This window comes from Haliotis cracherodii, unplaced genomic scaffold (genome assembly GCF_022045235.1).
Source record: "Haliotis cracherodii isolate W230 unplaced genomic scaffold, xgHalCrac1.p SCAF_10, whole genome shotgun sequence".
Taxonomy (NCBI): domain Eukaryota; kingdom Metazoa; phylum Mollusca; class Gastropoda; order Lepetellida; family Haliotidae; genus Haliotis; species Haliotis cracherodii.
In genome coordinates, this window is record NW_027266265.1 from 12,189,830 (window position 1) to 12,208,079 (window position 18,250).

At 37.0% G+C, this 18,250-nt stretch overlaps 1 protein-coding gene across 7 annotated transcripts in view; it reads right to left on the reverse strand.

Moving 5' to 3' along the window:
• Nucleotides 1-4: 4 nt before the first annotated feature.
• Nucleotides 5-18,250, reverse strand: part of LOC139454064 (protein spire homolog 1-like) — a 130,603-nt gene continuing 112,357 nt past the window's right edge. For 3 of the 7 annotated variants that reach the window (XM_071235561.1, XM_071235560.1, XM_071235558.1), the window contains 7 exons: nt 16,919-17,028; nt 15,774-15,903; nt 13,666-14,159; nt 9,637-9,774; nt 8,600-8,701; nt 7,905-8,005; nt 5-7,302 (listed from right to left, as the gene is read on the reverse strand). In XM_071235561.1, coding sequence (XP_071091662.1) covers nt 7,029-7,302; nt 7,905-8,005; nt 8,600-8,701; nt 9,637-9,774; nt 13,666-14,159; nt 15,774-15,903; nt 16,919-17,028 — 1,349 coding nt within the window. In that variant the 3' untranslated portion in view covers nt 5-7,028. Of the gene's footprint in view, nt 7,303-7,904; nt 8,006-8,599; nt 8,702-9,636; nt 9,775-12,617; nt 12,675-13,665; nt 14,160-15,773; nt 15,904-16,918; nt 17,029-18,250 lie in introns of all 7 variants that reach the window. The other 4 variants (XM_071235557.1, XM_071235563.1, XM_071235562.1 and 1 more) reach the window with 4 other exon arrangements.

The window sequence follows — 18,250 nt, forward strand, 5'->3', positions numbered from 1 at the left end:
GCAATTATGTATTTGATTTATTTGTTGATAATATCAGGATGATTATTTACATTATGATATGAAATGACAGCTATTGACATCGTGGTCACCATAGAAATGTGTAATATTATCCACACAACTACTTCCACTGAATGTCAAATCTAGCAACATGGAATGAAGAAAGGCAAGAGAAAATGTCAACTATGAAAACATTGTAAGTAGTGATGTGGAAATGTGTATTTTCTCTTACTGACAAGAGATCTTTGAATAATGTCAAAAATTCTAATACATTGTCATATTTACTGTCAAATATAGTGGCTTATATTGAGCAGAAATCAATTTTCAAGCATGTAAAGGCAACAAGCACCATCCCTTATCGATTCTGAAGAAATGATACTGCATTGAGTATTTGAAAATTTCCCTTTGCATCTTTAGACAACAGATTCAGAAGATAAAATTAATAAGATTTCATATATGATAAAAAATATATGAAATGTAATTATGAAACAAGCTTTTTTGATCATCACTGTTTTGCTTATAGATTATTCACAGAACATAAAATTAAAGATTGTATAACATAAATGCCGAATTTGGGTTTCACAGAAACTTAGCATTTTGAAACAATCATATTCGATAATTTAATCACAACCAATTCAATATCACACAAAGTATTTGTAAGGAATGTAGCAGAGGCTACGTTTGATTCTTAAACACAAATACTATTTTGATGACAACATATTTTGATCTATACATTGTACCAAGGGGTTATCCTTGTATCACAACTACTGCTAACTATTTTGATCACATTTTCACAGGGTTAGATTTACCTTTTTGATCTCTGTCTGTATCTGGCATACTTGTACAGAGCCAGGACAGGCATAATTTCACCAATTTACTATTCCTAATGTCTAACCCTGATTTTCATATCACACTCTGGAACTGAGGCAGCGCTATCTCACAAATCAGATTGATAATGTTGCACAACATTTCACAACTGTCAGATCTCTGTACAATATAAAACAGAAACACCAGAAAGAACTGTAAATAGCAAAAAACACAGTAAATAATGGACAATCCAAAATATAGGTCAGTTTTGAAAAGACTTTCCTGAATTTATGAAGTGGAAATGTTATGACAGATTCAAGGTAAGAATCATTATAAGAGTGGAGTTAGGAAAATGAATGCACAAAAAAGAAGAAGAGAATAATCAGATCTACAGAAACTTAGTCTGACATATATTTCATAAACTGCAATGTTTTATCATTAGGAAAATGAATTGCCACTATCTGTGTACCAGTTACAGCATTAACACTATTACTTTTCTGGAATGTGACAAATAGTGAGTGAGTTGGGTTTAACGCCGCTTTTAACAGTATTACAGTCATATCATGGCGTGTCAGCTTAATGTTGGAGGAAAGCCCGAAGTGATGAAGGTTTCAGACGTTTACCACTTCGGTGAAACCCACGAGCATGGGTATGGTGCTGACAAACCTAGAAACATAATAGGGGGAACTGGGATTCGAACCCAAGAGACGCAACTCTACACAGCAAACCACAGTGCCTTAGATGACTGGGCCACCCATGCACCCTGTGACAAATAGTGTTTACGTCATGTCTGAATCCTTAAAAATTGATACTCTACCTGAACAATCCGTCTTCCACAGCTGAATGAAACATAAAATCTGTCTAATTCACTAAGGCTCAAAGAAATAAAAGGAAACTTTAAAATGGGACTTAGCACAATGATGTGAAAAGTATATTATATACAAATCCATCTATGAGCTTATACTGTGACATACTGTAAATCATGAAATTAATGCGAGCATTCTATCTCAACACATGGGAGTTTATTGTCATGTCAGGTTCACAGCGCATGGGCGGAAACAATGGCACATATATATAACAAAGCTCGCAATAAACAATGTAATTGAGCACTAAATTTAGCGCTTTTCTCCACGTTCAGTGTCAAGTGTTGCGTTTGTTTACATAAGTTCATCAAGCAGTTATGACGTTGCCAACCATCTATGCTGATTAAATAAGCTTATAATTACTAGCTAACCCACGTAGTGAACATGTCCAGTACAGCAACATTGGTGAATACATAACGCTGCTCATATAACCTCATTTGAATATGCCTTTTTTGGAATATCCAGTTTTTCATTTCATGGAAGTTTGTTGAAGTTATTTTTGTGATGATATTATTCCATCAAACTGCTGTCACCGCATACTTTATCACGGAACCTGAAGTTGTGTCTTGGCGTTATTGTTTTCCGATGAGTTCAAAGAAAGGCCTACTCACATTAATTTCACGACGCATTTTAGGCCAAAAGGCAACACTCGCATTAATTTGGTGATGTATTAATTTGGTGATTTACAGTACTTAACCTTCACCCAAGGTGACACTGATACACTTAAGCTTACTTAGTGAAAATATAGGATATATTTCTTGTTTAAAATACAAAAAACATTGGAATAATGAAGTACATTTGTATTAGTTTGTGGGTTGATCTTATGATTTATAAATAAAAATATCTATTGCAAACAGTATTTCAAGGAGACAAAAAGGCGTCAAAGAACTAAATATCATCTGGGCTGTATACATAGTTTCAGAATTGTGCATGTGTATAGGGATGATCTTTTCTGTTATCTCTAAGCTTAACACAATCATTAGATAAATAAAAAAATTAACATTATCCATTTTACTTTTCTTGAGGGACCAAAACAAACAATAGTGACCCCTTGTCGGTATACCTTTTCTCAAATTGAACAAACACTGACCTATGCATTAATTTTTCAAAAGCTGTTGCCCGAAAAATTGGTACCGTTATTATCTCTTACACTGAAATGTAACCTATGCTGAAAGTACAAGAGGCATTCCAGATGTTACATTAGGCAATAATTAGTGCCCCTATAATTACTTGTCTGTAATAGTTGTGTGTGTCCAGTTAGTAATTTAACATCTCCATCACATGAAAAGTAAAATAAGAAAATCCTCCCTTATGTTGAACAAGGCAGCGGTCTGATTATCACATAACAATCTTTCTGAGAGTTACCTCCCTTCAATCAGTTCGGTGCTATTCATCACACAACCAGCTTTCTGTGTTAAAACTGTGGAATAAAAAGTCTATTGTCAAGTTAATACAAACATATGCATTGTAACAAACTGAAGCAATTCACAACTCTGTAAATTGGGCAAAATAAACTGGCAAAACATGGCTAGGAAATAGAATGTAAGCACATCAATATAACTGAATTAATTTCCTGAGATATACATAATCTGCCAACATCAGCTCTAAATACAAACTTAAATAGCATAGTGATGGAACAGTGAAATTAAAATATCAGGAGTGGTGACGATGAGGAACATACAGATATGTCTGTGAGGGTCATTGGTGATTAAAACCTATTGAATAACATGTTAGAATCTAAAACAATGTACAATAAATAAACATGTAAAACAGCAATATTAATATGGACAGTCATGTGACTAGCAACCAACAAGCAACGTATATTTCGGCCTTTACAGGGGATTCCTAGTCGTAACAATTATTGCTCCGATTCAGACATTTCATCAGTGTTTCTCAAAGGCAGAGACTAGATTTCTCCATATCAGGGTCCAGAGAGAATGAGTTTGGTTTAATGTTGCTTTGAGCTGTATTTCAGTTATATCATTGTGTGTCAGTTTGATTTTGGAGGGAACCCTAAAGTGATGCAGGTCTAAGACGTTTACCACTTTGAAGAAACAAACAAGCACAGATATGGTGCTGATAAAACTAGAAACTCAATCAGGATGAATGAGGATTGGAACATTCATAGTCTGCTGAAACATCTAAGGGAGACAACTCTTCCCAGCGAATCCCGTTCCTCAAACAACTGGGCCCCCAAACAGGGTTGGGAATGAGCATCTTATTTTTGAAGTTTCAGAAGGATCGAAGAACATTCACAGACATGGCTCCCTCAGCCTTTGTCCAGCTCTACCAAACAATCTCATTCAGCAAGACTATAAATTAAATGAGAAATGTCTAAAAATGAATTTGATTTAAAGTCAGTAACACTGTAAGTGTTACACTTGGTGGTTGCTGAATAAATGTGATTCAATCTGGCCAGCCAAGGGAGGTAAGTCTGCAGGCAACATAACCCTGAGGCAACAAGTTGAACTGACCAATGGTAGCTGAGCAATGTGACCAACATTAGTATTCTCATCTTCAGACCTCAGAGTCTGATTGTTGTAAATACCAAACTTTGATGAAAGAAAACACTTGAAGTTTGATTCTTCCAATAATGAATAATTAAAGTCAACTTTTCAGATATGATCCTAAAATATTTTCAATTCCTTCAGCCTTATCTCTGTCTTTGAGAAACACTTTGTTTCTTTGTTTGATTTAATTGATGGATTTGACTTAATATTGCTTGGGGAAGCACATGTGCTCAGTTGTTTTGATGACATCGACACTGCATCACGATCAGTGTGAAACAACCATGAAATCATGGCTGTATCTGCCACATGTTGTTGTTCGTTGTTCAACACTGCACTCAGCAATATTCCAGCTATATGATGGCCGTCTGTAAATCATCAAGTCTAGGCCAGACAGTCCAGTGATTGACATCATGAACATCTCTCTATGCCATTGTGATACGATGACATGCATCAAACAAGTCACCTCTTACGACATGCATGATTGCCACATGTAGAGCAGCAGTTGAAGAGGGTGAGTGAGTTGGGTTTAACTATGTTTTGAACATTATTTCAGTTAAATCATGCATGTCAGCTCAAGGATGGAAGAAACCACAAAATTGTTGACATGTACCAGTTTGGATCATAATTGGGTGAATATGGGTTTTGAACAATCAGATCTTGTCATGGCTAAGGGACACAACTCTGCATAATAAAACAAATTCAGCTTATACCATGCAACCCATGACCTGATCAGGTAATATATAGTCAGAAATATCTCCTGGTTGGTTGACTTTCAGAAGATATTGTGAACTAACAATTAACAAATGTTTGGTGTACATGGACATTGTCTCTGAATCATTCATTGGAATTAACCCCAACAGCATCAACCTTACAAATAAAATACCAGGGAGGCATATTCCCTGTCACTTCAATGCCATCCATTGGATGACTGACCTTCAACAAACAGAAATTGTATTCTTCAAAGATCACACGATATATATTTCCAAATCTGTATGGAAACTATACAAGAACACTTCCATCAATCAAACCAACAGCTCTGTCAGAATCATATGAAAGCCCTAGCTAGATCAACAGTTCTAAAATTTGTACGTGCGTTGTGAAATATTTGGAAGACTACGGGTCCTGAATAAAATCTATGTACAGTAACACTTGCAGGTTAAATGGTGGCCCTCCAGTTTACTGACAGCTAGATACATCAATTGTCGTCACACACGTCAGATGTCGGGCAATTTATAACTGATATTTCACTGACATATATACCAATCATACAAACTGTAGGATGAAAAAAATATTAAATAACATTTGACAGATTAGAAAATAATCAAAAGAAATGATTCCCAATATAGGATATTTCCTTGAAATACTGAACTGAAACAACACTTAATCGGGATGGTCATACTACAGTGAAATTATTTGCATTAACAACTTCATGCATTAATAAATAATGAGTCAGAAGGAATATCAATCATTCATTCCAGGTGTAACTGTCCGGAATGACAGGTGTCCAGAATGGAAAGGTTTACAGGTGGTGTCCTCACAATATAGGTTTCACAGCATAATATTTTGATTCTGTTGTATTTAATGTATTCTAACTGCGGCTTCATAATCTCAAAGGTCACCATGTCAAGGTTTAGAATGTGGTTGCTATGGTAACTAGGTTATTCACATGTTGCTATAGTTACAAGACACCTTTTAAAACAAAAGCTTTTCATATATTCACAAAAATGTACATTGATTATGTTAGCATGATTTTTTTTCTCCTTGGAAACCAAACCTGATCGTAATGGGAATAACTAAATGGTTGATTATACCAAGATGAATGTGCTGTATAAATATACATAAACAAATTTGTAAAGTTCCTGTTTCATGGTTACATATATCAGTTTGAGATTCAAGATTTGTTGAAAGTAACCATTGCTACAGAAATGTCTGTTTTACAGGTTCCAGCAAAATGGTAAATGGTGTTTTTATATTTGGTGCCCTTTCCTCTGAAACAAATCTTGGATTTGCAATTATACAAAGCACTAAATATTCTTCCTTCTATCTGAGACAGGCACTTTTGCTACTTTTACTTGGATAACATACTATTTTTCCTTTGAAGAAAAACTGTTCACATGCCTCTAAAATGGGACTAAGTTGAAATATGCTAATTTCATGTTCTTTGGCTTAAATAATTCTTCAGAATTGGTTTCAATTTCTTGTAAATATAAATGGATTACTTTAAAACTAATATGTCTTAATTGCAACACTAATTCTAATGAAACTAAACAGAAACATCAAATAATTTAAATAAAAAATAAAATTCAGAGAATATGGCAAATATCCAAAATGAACAATTCCTGGATTTGAAGTCAAATGTGATTATCCACACTTCTCAATGGTGATCAGCATCCATCTTGGATTTCACTTGGTGTTTTCTTCCATCGAAGGACAAATGCATCTTGTGTTATCTTCCACACAATCGTAACCATATGTTCCTTGTTTGGAGGAAGGCCTGACAACAAGCTCCAAGTTGAGAGAAAATGTCAGATATCGGATCCAAACGACAGGGGATGTCCACAGCTTCTTGTACATTATTAATACATGTATTCCATATATTCCATGTATCCATGTCATTCATGCCACGGAATATCAAAATCCCATGTCCAAATTTCAGCCTTTTTCACACACTGAAAATCACTTCGTTAAATCCAGTTATCTTAAATGTTACAACACAGGCTCAGCTTATCCATCATCGAATGTACCCAAACTGTCACGAGGAATGCTTCCATTGTAAAAGTTTCACCTCATTAGAACCTGAATTTGCACTCACAATTTGCTTTAGCACAGTAGCACAAGATCTCGCCATGCCTCACTTGATGAGGTTGAGCCTCACTTCAGTAGTAGGATCTTTACCCTGGTTGATCAAAGAAATGGACGTGCGGCCTGCTCTAACGATCTCAGTGACCATATCCTTGCAATCACAGCAAATGCTCATTAGGGGGCCTTTCGTCACTTTGGGGGTAACAGGTTTGATTAGCATGGACTGGGACCTCTGCAGGGGTTTCTTGCGGCCAGGGCGGTTGTCGAGGTTGGGTCTCCGGGGCACAATAGGTGTGGGTGGAGACGACCCCGTGGGACTCAAACTGTAAAAAAGAAGATCCATGTCATCACTTACAGTCTTCAGAGTTATTACCTGTTTTGTTTTTTGTAACCCAAACCTAGTTTATTTGTTTGTTTGCTTATCTGTTTGTTTGCTTAATGTGTAACGCCACACTCAGCAATATTCCGGCTAAATGTCTGTGGTTTGAAATATAATCAGATCTGTACCAGACAAACCAGTGACTGACATCTTGAGCATCGATCTACACAGTGATCTTAGATGCTTATCATTTTGATGAAACTCACAGGCATGGGAATCATAATCAAGGGGAATCTGGGATTTGAATCCATAATCATAGGATTCTGGGACGTGTAAGGGACACAACTCTGCACAGAAATTTACAGAACCTAAGACCACTGGGCCACCCATGTCCCCTTGAAAATACAATCGTGTTGAACTGGGATTTGCACCCATGATCCTAGCCAGCAGAAACGCCTAAGGGACACAACTCTGCACATCCTCTTGCAGCACCTTTGACTACAGGGCCACCTTTACCCCAGATGTACACCCGTGAGGAGTAACACTTCAACATGTTTTACTTGAACTGTACAACAAACATGGATGTACAGAACTCGATGACTTTACCTTTTATAAGTTTCAATAGCTTCCTTCATCTCGGGGCTGAGAGGAGTCGGACTCAGTGTGTACACAGGGATGTTCTTGAAGTGTTCTGTCGGCACATGCATCTGAAGGCAACCACAACTAGGTTAAAGTGCGTCATCAACGGACATTACATGAGCAGTATCCATGCTGTTTAATGTAATAATCTTGAAGGTTAGTTTTTCTACATCACTGATTTCCTAATGATCCAGATTGTCTGGCGGCCATTGTTCCTGTTACCAAAGCACTTCCTCACTGAACACCATGACTGGAGACGAGAATCGATTATCTGCATCCAGGTCAGGTTCAACTGTTTTTATTACTTGGATGTCAGAGTCAGCTGTCTGACTTTAGAAAGTGATTGAAAAAAACAAAATAAATTTGGAAATTTCTCCTGAATACATTTTTTTTTATTAAGCACAGCCATAGCGCTGTTGCTCACTTGCAACTATTGCAATAGCATAAGGGTTAGAAAACAATGAAACAGTGTCTGTGTCTAAAAAAAACTCTGTTCATGTTCTGTTCCCAACATTTCTTTTCAAATGAATAAACCATAACAGCTGACATTTTTCTGTCGGTTATGTGCCTCTTTATGTGTGGTCCTTCAACTGAAGGCTTATCTGAATATGCCTTCACACAACATGTTGGTGTACTGCAGTCAGATCCTCCACGACTCTCACCTTCCTAAGGCACTTGCTGCACACTGTCCGCTTACAGAACCGGCACTTTGTCCCCCACTCCCCGAACAGGGCAAACTTGGTGATCTTGCAAGAGAAGCAGAGCTGAAACACAAGCATGATGACAGATGAGCAGGTTTGTCTGTTTTGTTTGTTTGTTTTGATGCATTGAGCAATATTCCAACTATATGACGGCGGTCTGTATATAATGACAGCTGGACAAGATAACCTAGTGAATGACATCATGAGCATCGATATATGCTATTGGGATATGATGACATGCATTAACTAATACAGCGAGTCTGACCCTCCGATCACGTTGGTCGCCTCTTACAAGCATGGGTTGCTGAGGACCAGTTCTAACATGGATTTACACCAGGTGAATAGCAAGTGCTCCACAGAACTTGCCAATTATATCGATAGGATATTCAGCTTTTTCTGTCAAAGAACATGTTTATCTCATTGAGTAACCTGACAAAATTGATCTTTTCATGAATGACACCGTTTGACTTGCTCAGGACCAGGGCCCACTTGCACTAAGCGATCTTAGCGCTACGTCTATTGTAAGCCTATGTTAAAGTATGGGACTTACGATCATCTTAGCACTAAGATCGCTTTGTGCAAGTGGGCCCAGAGCCCAGCAACCTATACTTGTTAGGATCAGGATCAGTGACTGCATGACATTGTTCTCCAATTGTAAGGATCGTTGCTCATAGTATCAATCACTGGATTTTTGGTACTGACTCAATTATTTACAGGCTGCTGTCACATAGCTGGGGTGCTGCAGTGTTGCATTAAAGAACAGATCAATAATTAAGGAAGCATGAAAGACAAAACTGTTGATTAGGTCTTTGAAAGGCATTTAGAAGTGATACACATAAAGAAGAGAATTTATGGATGTCAACTTCTTTATTATGAGGAACACAACCTTTTGCCTATTTTCCGAAATGTTGTGTTGCTCATAATAAAGAAGTTGACATCCATAATTCTCTTCCTTAATACTGTTGATTGTTTCTGATATGATGATGCCTCTGACTGACCTTGCTCTTAGCGACCTGTGAATAGAGCTCCGGCTGGGTGATGAGGGACTCCAACTCCGCCTTGGTGAGCACAGTACGGATATGGGTCACCTCCTCCAGGGTGAGGTTCAGACATTCAATGGGGTTCTGCCACTTCTTCTGAAAGAAACCACACTCTTTAAGAACCGCCACACCAGAGCAGATTGAGACAGTTCTGTCACACAAGAGCATACTGAGATGGTTCTACTTCTCATATCCTTGTCTATTGTGATGTAGGTTAACGTGTACAGAGTTAGTGAGTTGGGTTTAATAATGACTTGAACAGCATTGATGTAAAACAATACCACTGCATCTCTGCTTAACATGGGAGGCAAACCCAAATTCTGATGTTCAAAACTGTTGTAAAACACATGAGTGAAGATACAATGTTCATAAATCAAGAATCATAATATAGGACATGTAACCCCAGTGTAGTTTATATTAGGTATAATATCACTGTAGTATTATATCAAGCTTTTTAACCCCCAACTGAGGCCTTTGACAGTATTTTGCTGGTCCCAACAAATATCTATACAAGTACATGTATATTTATCGTTGTTTATAACCAGCCCAAACCATCAACTTACACCAGCTACAAACAAGTTAAAACATTATCATGTGAAAGTGTTAACACTTGAAGAGAATTAACATGTGATATCTCTATCTCAAATATTTTATCCAAAAACATTATAAGGTGTTATGATCAGGGAGAAAGTTGCTTGTAACAGTTCTAAATTTGTTGCGTCTTAATTCAAGAATGAAATGAAGACCATTATGTCATAATCTTATTTAAAATACCTCAAAAAGAAAACTTTAACATTACTCCTTATTTTGTTACTTTTAGCCTTTAATTTAACTTTAAATGTAAACTTTAATTTAATTAAAAACAACTTCTGAAAGACAAACACACCAGAAACAAGTGAATTGTATGAGATGAGGATTATATGTGTGACACATCTAAAGTTTTTATTTGTGTGGAATATGAACCCTCAACCTTGACAATGGGACCTCATGAATGTTGCAACTTCAGCTGAAATTTGATAACCATCTCCTACCGAGGACTATTTTCCTTGACCGGACAGAATGAAGCTGCAACTTTCACATGGTGTGACACTCTATTTGGCCATCATAATGCTATACAAGTCCTGCCCATGGTATATACTGCTGTATTTGTAGAAGCCCCATACACCTGACAACAGAACTGTTCTGACAGAAATGTGACCAGCCCATGCTAAGAATCTACAGTCATATCAATGTGTTAGCAACATTCTTTAACACTGTTTTGACATTTTTTCAGTCCTTCGTTTACCAGATGGGAGCCATCTTCTCGAGGCAAGGGCATTAACTGACTATAAAAGCCCAGTTCTCTTTGAGGAACTAGGCTGGAATTTCCAGGCTTGATCGTAGCGCCACCAGTGACTATTATGAGATATGTCCCTTCTATGTCCCTCTTACTGACCAATCATATTTCATCACTCATATCACTTGCAGTTGCTTCAAACAAAATGGTGGCGGCCAGTCCATATGATCTGATCAATAATCAAGATCCATCTTGTAATAAATTGGGTCTTACATCACTTGGGCACCTTTACTAAAAACATGAAAAGATTTGCAAAATATCTGTCAATGCCTAGTTGGCAGTACACATGCTTTGCAAATCCTGCAGTTGACCAAAACCTGCATGTTGAAATCCATGTAGTTTGTTGTGCAATTTTGATTGGACTATGCATAGACACTTGTTAGTCCAGCCAAAATGGAACTCCAGCATACCAGCCTAGTTCGGCAAGAGTGGAAACTGGACTTTCTTAGTCAGTTAATCCCCTTGCCTCGGGAAGATGGATGGAAGCCTAAAGTAGCTCAGATCGTAATTGATGATGAAGCTGGTTAGGCAAAGTATGGTGCTGCCAAACCAGGGATTGTGGCAAAACTAGGACTGAACCTCCTGCCAATGGATCTGGCACAGTTAAAGGGTGCATCTCTGCAGAGCATGTTTGACAACTGAATATCAGGGTTCCATCATTCACATGAGAAACTCACATACAAGAAAATTCAGGGCCTCATTCTGCAAAGCGATCATAGCGCTACAACTGTCGTAATCCTTTGTCAAAGAATGGGAGTTACAATCATCTTAGCGCTATGATTGCCTTGTTGAATGGGACCTAGTAATGTGAACTTTAGCAAGTTGTTTGAATTCTTAACAAAGGATTATAGATAATAAATAACTTTTCTAAATAATTTATCTGAAAATTTAAATCTAAATAATTTCCAAATCTGTTTTGTCGTCCTCAGGCAAATCAAACTCTGAAGAAAACAGTAAAGAGGAAATGAAACTAGCAAGGAAAAGTTCATGCAAAGAAAGAAACTGCTCCACTCAATCCCTGAGCCAAATTGCACAAAACGATCTTAGCGCTAAGACTATTGTAAGCCTATGTTAAAGTATGGGAGTTAAGATCATCTTAATGCTAAGATCGCTTTGTGCAAGTGGGCCCTGGTGTATTTGAGAACTAGATAATAGTGACACTTCTTACTATTTAATACCAATACTTTTCAAGTAATTCTAATTTTCTTTAGAATATTATTTTCATGAGTATAAGTACACATTTGTACAGTTTGTTAGATGTAAGCAATGTCATATACATAAATGTACAATTAAAACCAATCTCCTCCAAATGTTATACAGACAAAATCATTAGGAATGTTAATTGTTAATGTTAAACGAATGCTTGACGTAAAAAACAATTCTTAAATTCTGGAATTTTTAAAGTGATGATGGGAAAATGCACTGTGCAAATGTTTCTCCAAGGAAAGGGATCTTGTAGAAATTTCAGCAAGAAGTGTATAAGAGTTTCATTTCAAAACACAAGGTGTCAACAACTGCATTTGTCAACAAAACGTCAAAACCAACTGGAGTGCGCAAACAGTCACAAACACAGAAGCTTGCTGATTCAGCAGTAAATCGATACCTCTATAACATAGGGATGTCGATAGGGGCGTTGGAAAAGTTCCTGGTAGAATGAAAACTAAAACGGCAAATTGGTAAATATCAAGGAAATGTGTAAATGAAATACATTAAATCTAGCATGCATGAACTACAAGACAAATACACTTCTCAATGATGCTAAAATATATTCAAGCATTGCTATTCTATAAAACTCATAAATTCAAGCATGTCTGATTAAAACTGTGAGCACATGAGTTAGCATAACAACTAAACAATTTAAAAAAACAATATGGTTTTCTCATGATTAAAATTTGAAATTCTTTAAATTTCTTAACTCTTGTTTCATAGGAAAGAGATATTTATTCCAGTCCTGAAATAGAATCATTTATCACAGTGCAAAATGAGTTCCTGGTGAGACCATGGTGAGACCATAGGAGACCATGGTGAGACCACGGCATCAAGTGACAAGTCTGGTCTGGAGAACTCTCATCATGTTACTGTGATTAAACCTTGACAAATGACACAGCAATCTCACAATCAGATAGCAATCTTGACTACCGGTTGATTTAAAGCAAACAATGAAATATATGGATCCTTGCAGATGATTAAGGTGGATGGATATGAAATTGTTATCAGAAGGAAAGAATTTGACACTCGCCCAAAGCAATTTTCCTCGTGTTGAAGCCATCTTTCAGCTTGTAGAAAAGTTCTATTGTAAACAATGTGCCTATGTGTTAAAATATGTTGGACAAGTGCTTAAAAAAACTGAGTCACTTACAAGGCTTTCATTTTTTTCAATGATAATAATTATTATTATTATCATTTAAACACTTTAGCCACTGGGCTAGCCCACCAACCTTTATTACAAAAGAACTTAAAATACAGGGTCAAAGAATGACCAAATACGAAGTAATCAAATGTGATCTGGCAAATTTTTTTTGCAGATGTCATTATGAATATTTTGAATGCAACATGATGAAGTTCTCCAATTGAAATCAGACAAACAGGAAGTGGTGGGAAGGAACTATGGGTAATGGGTGAGTTAGAGTAAAGACTGTTAGATTACTTACAGGTTTAGGCCGACAGTCTTGACAGTGCGAGTGACCGTTAGACGCTCCATCGCGTGTACATGCAGTTTTCCAGTTCACATGCAAAAGTTCGGATGCATTCAATTCAGACAGATCCACATCACAAACACTATCGGATACATCATGATCCGTGCAATTATCATCGACCTCCGGAATCGCACTTAAACTCCCAGCAGAAGACTTCCTGTGTTCAGTTCGTTCAGACGCCATTTGACGTGAATTATTTTGACTAGTCTGGTGAGCTATCATTTGTCGCCGAATGTTACCGGCACAATACGATGGTGGACTAGTGTAATGTGAGGAAGAATTCTGGGACAGAAATTCAACTTCCTCTTCCAGCTCTCTTTCTGGGTCTTCCTCTAAGGGGGGCAACTCTTTCTGGATTACCTTGCCCTCTGTCGGCGATTCACACACCATGATCGTGTGTCTCCTTTGAAGTTTGCAAACTCGCTCCGCAGTGGTATGATCTCGTAGGACTGTTATAGAAAAAAGTTACAACTGTCAAAAAGTATTTATTGAGATGAAATGTCAAAAAATACTTTCACCCTGCTGCTCTGTATTTTGGTTCTTTCAATTCTCCGTGATGTTGCATCCTTCCGATCATTAGTAAACAATCGTGCCAAAATGACAAACTGTTCAAAATACACCACATTTCACAAATGTGCAGTTTTGTTAACAAGTAACAATTAAACTTTTTGTTATGCTACAACTTCAACAATTGGGGTCAGTTCTGTGCAACATTTCAATACAGTGCAGCCACAGTGATTTTTTCTGGTGGTTGGGGCATGTGCTGGGTGTTTGGAATAGTGGGGAAATCGCAGGCATGGTTGCCTTACAAAGAGGAAACTGCAGGGTCAAGACACACGCTCATCTTACCTGATATGCAAACTTGTCAAAATGTGATTCTCCAGTTGAATCTCAAAACAAACCAGTGACCTCAATTTACAAAACCTTACAAATCTTCATCCCTTAAACTAGATTTGCATCTTTTCGAAAGAGTTTTGGTTTTTCACAAAGAGTTTGAAAATGCTGCATGGCAGAAAGACATGAACTTCTATCAACATAATCCCTGCATGATATGAACATCTTTCAACATAATCCCAGCATGATATGAACATCTTTCAACATAATCCCAGCATGATATGAACTTCTTTCAACATAATCCCTGCATGATATGAACATCTTTCAACATAATCCCTGCATGATATGAACATCTTTCAACATAATCCCTGCATTATATGAACTTCTTTCAACATAATCCCTGCATGATATGAACTTCTTTCAACATAATCCCTGCATGATATGAACATCGTTCAACATAATCCCTGCACTATATGATCATCTTTCAACATAATCCCTGCATGATATGAACATCTTTCAACATAATCCCTGCATGATATGAACATCTTTCAACATAATCCCAGCATGATATGAACATCTTTCAACATAATCCCTGCATGATATGAACATCTTTCAACATAATCCCTGCATCACCAATACAAATATCTTATCCAAATCAATGTAGTGGAAAACATTGTTACATTAAAACTCAAAATATGACAAGCATGATGATTAACAATCTATGTTGATTTCACCACACACATGACTATTTCATTTTAGCAGGTAAAAAATAGGGACAGCTAATCAGAATTATTGTTGATAAGAAGAAATATAATGATTATCGATATGAAAATTCTGTCATCGATATCTTACACTATTGTGATAAAATTCGGTTTTAATTTACCAAAGCAGATTTGTTTTTGTCCATTGCAAAAGACAGAAAGCAACTGATTTTCTTACATCTTAATATCCACAAATTAATACATTCATAAACGTGTCACCACTCACCAGTGTCGTGAAATATGATGTTTTCTTTCTCAGCTTTTTGCATATTTGCTCAAAGGTACTTCTCAGTTATTTATCGATAACTGATCAATATTCAATTAACGTTAAATGATCTCTAAGATCTATATCGATAGCCAGCCCTAGTAAGAACAATTTATGTAAACATAATAAACATTAATCTATCATTTTCATTATCAGATATTCTGTTACTTTCCCCATAGAATATGATCCGTGTCTATACTAACCAGGACGTTCCATGACAGGCGTGATGTGGTCGTGTACTGGGGACACGGGAGACAGCGGAGAGATCTGGCTCGCCCCCACGTGAATTCTACTCTCCTCTCCAAGGTTGCCCTCGTCGTCAGACAGTTCCTCCTACAAGAAGTTACGCAATAATAAGACTACTTTTTAAAACAAATTTCAAAAACAATTGATTCAAAGGATAAGGATGATATACATATATCCATGACATATCCACCCAGTTAGAATAGGTCTTCAGCAACCTATACTTGCCAAAAAAGGCGACTATGGTTGTCGTAAGAGGCAAGTAATGTGATCGGTTATTAGGCTCGCTGACTTGGTTGATGCTTGTCATCGTATCCCAAATGCGTGATCAATGCTCGTGATGTCAATCACTGGATTGTCGATCCAGACTCGATTATTTATGGACCGCTGCATATAGCTGGAATATTGTTGAGTGCGGTGTTAAACAACAAACAAACAAGCAAACAAATCATGCCAAACATCATACACAGCAAATAATTAACTTGTATGATAATTTTTTCGTGTGCAGAATGTTCAAAGACAAGTACAATAAGAGTGAGTGAGGTACTTTAAACGTTACTTTTAACAATATTCCAGCAACTCCCAGAATGACACCAGAAATTGAATTCACACATAGTATCCATGTGAGGAAGCGAACCCGGGTCTTGGCGTGACTAGCGAACACATCAGGCACTGCCCCAAGTACAATACAAAGCTACTCATCAGCTGCACTGAACTGCAGTCAGCTCTATCCCATCTGCTTGTAAATGATGGAGTCTGACCCATGCAAACCAGTGGTTGATATGGTGAGCAACAATCCACACTGGGTACAATGACATACAATCAACCAGATCACACAAACAGTTAAGTGAGTGAGTGAGCGAGGTTTTACGCCGCTTTTAGCAATATTCCAGCAATATCATGGCAGGGCACACCTGAAATGGGCTTCACACATTGTACCAATGTCGGGAATCGAACCCGGGTCTTTGGCGTGACGAGCAAACGCTTTAACCACTAGGCTACCTGACTGCCCTTAAACAGTTAAGTAAGGCCTAAAAAGACATAAGGTACAGACCACTCACACAAATGTAGTAAGTCCAAGTCCTCTAATAATTATACTACTTACCTCAAAACTATTGTTGAGGAGAAGAGTGAAGTCAGGTTTGATTACTTTCCTCACAGGAAGGGGACTTTCATCTGAATCCCCGCGATTTAGTTTTGTCCGTGACGTCTCCACTGAAATGGAAATAACAAAATGAAAAAAATGACAATAACGTCATTGAATACCAACTTAACAAATTACACTTATTAGATATAAATATTATCAGTTGCAAACAAATTGTATGAAGGGAAGTAGTGGACAATTACGGTTATCGATATGAAGTTGAACTATCCATCAAAAGTAAGCAATGAACAAGGCAGCTAGGAATATGTACAAGTAACTCAGAGAAATTCCTACACGAAGTACACATCTTAAATGCCATAATTCCAAACATATTAACCAACAGCAGTAGAGACACACCCTAGTACAAAAACATCGTTAATACATTATCCTCAAACTTCAAACTGACTCACAAAACCAAAAAATCCTTACAAAAACAAAGTCACAGTGTCCCTACTCCCTGGACAAAGCCTTCTATGTAAACACTGTCCTAACCCAACAACTTGCAAACTAATTTGGTCAAACTTGACTGACCACACTTATCATTGCCGGTCAAACAGCAAGTCATGAGAGTAGCTTCAGCAATCAGTCACACGACACATATTTGTCATGTCAGCTTCGCCGTGACAACCGTCCATCGTAAACCCCCACAGGGAGACTCCGCCATACATGACAGACGAATAACACATTCTGTGTCATTACCTAAGCTTGTGTGAGTGCGAGCATCTGTTGCATAATGGCTGGGTTTTAAGACATATCCTTGTGGATAGTTTTTAAAAAGCATTTCTGGACTTGATTATTTCCTGTTTAGATGTATTTATTTTCCCTGAAGTATTTGTCATACTACTGTGATGTGTGCATACTTCGCATTGTATGAATTCCATAAGCATTAGTTGTTCACAGTGGTTATTATTGAAATGAAACCTGTTTTCATACTTTTGCTGATTTTAACGTTCAGTATATATAAAACTGTTTGACAGGTTGAAATTTTCATTTTGTAAAATATCAAACGAAACAAATAATCACACCCGAAATTGAAACTATTACCAGTAATAATTTTATCATGTATAATAAAATTATACTTGAAATTGTTAAATTATATTTTGTCATAATTTATTTCATAAAATGTAAAAACTTTTCTTAGTTATCAATCATAAAAATAAAAACAATCATTCAAATTATATTATTACATATCTTAATTATTTTATGTCATAATTTGTTACTTTTTATCTGAATAAGGTACCAAATGTTCTTTAACAAACTATACTGTATTTCCTCTATTAGATGCTCAGGCGT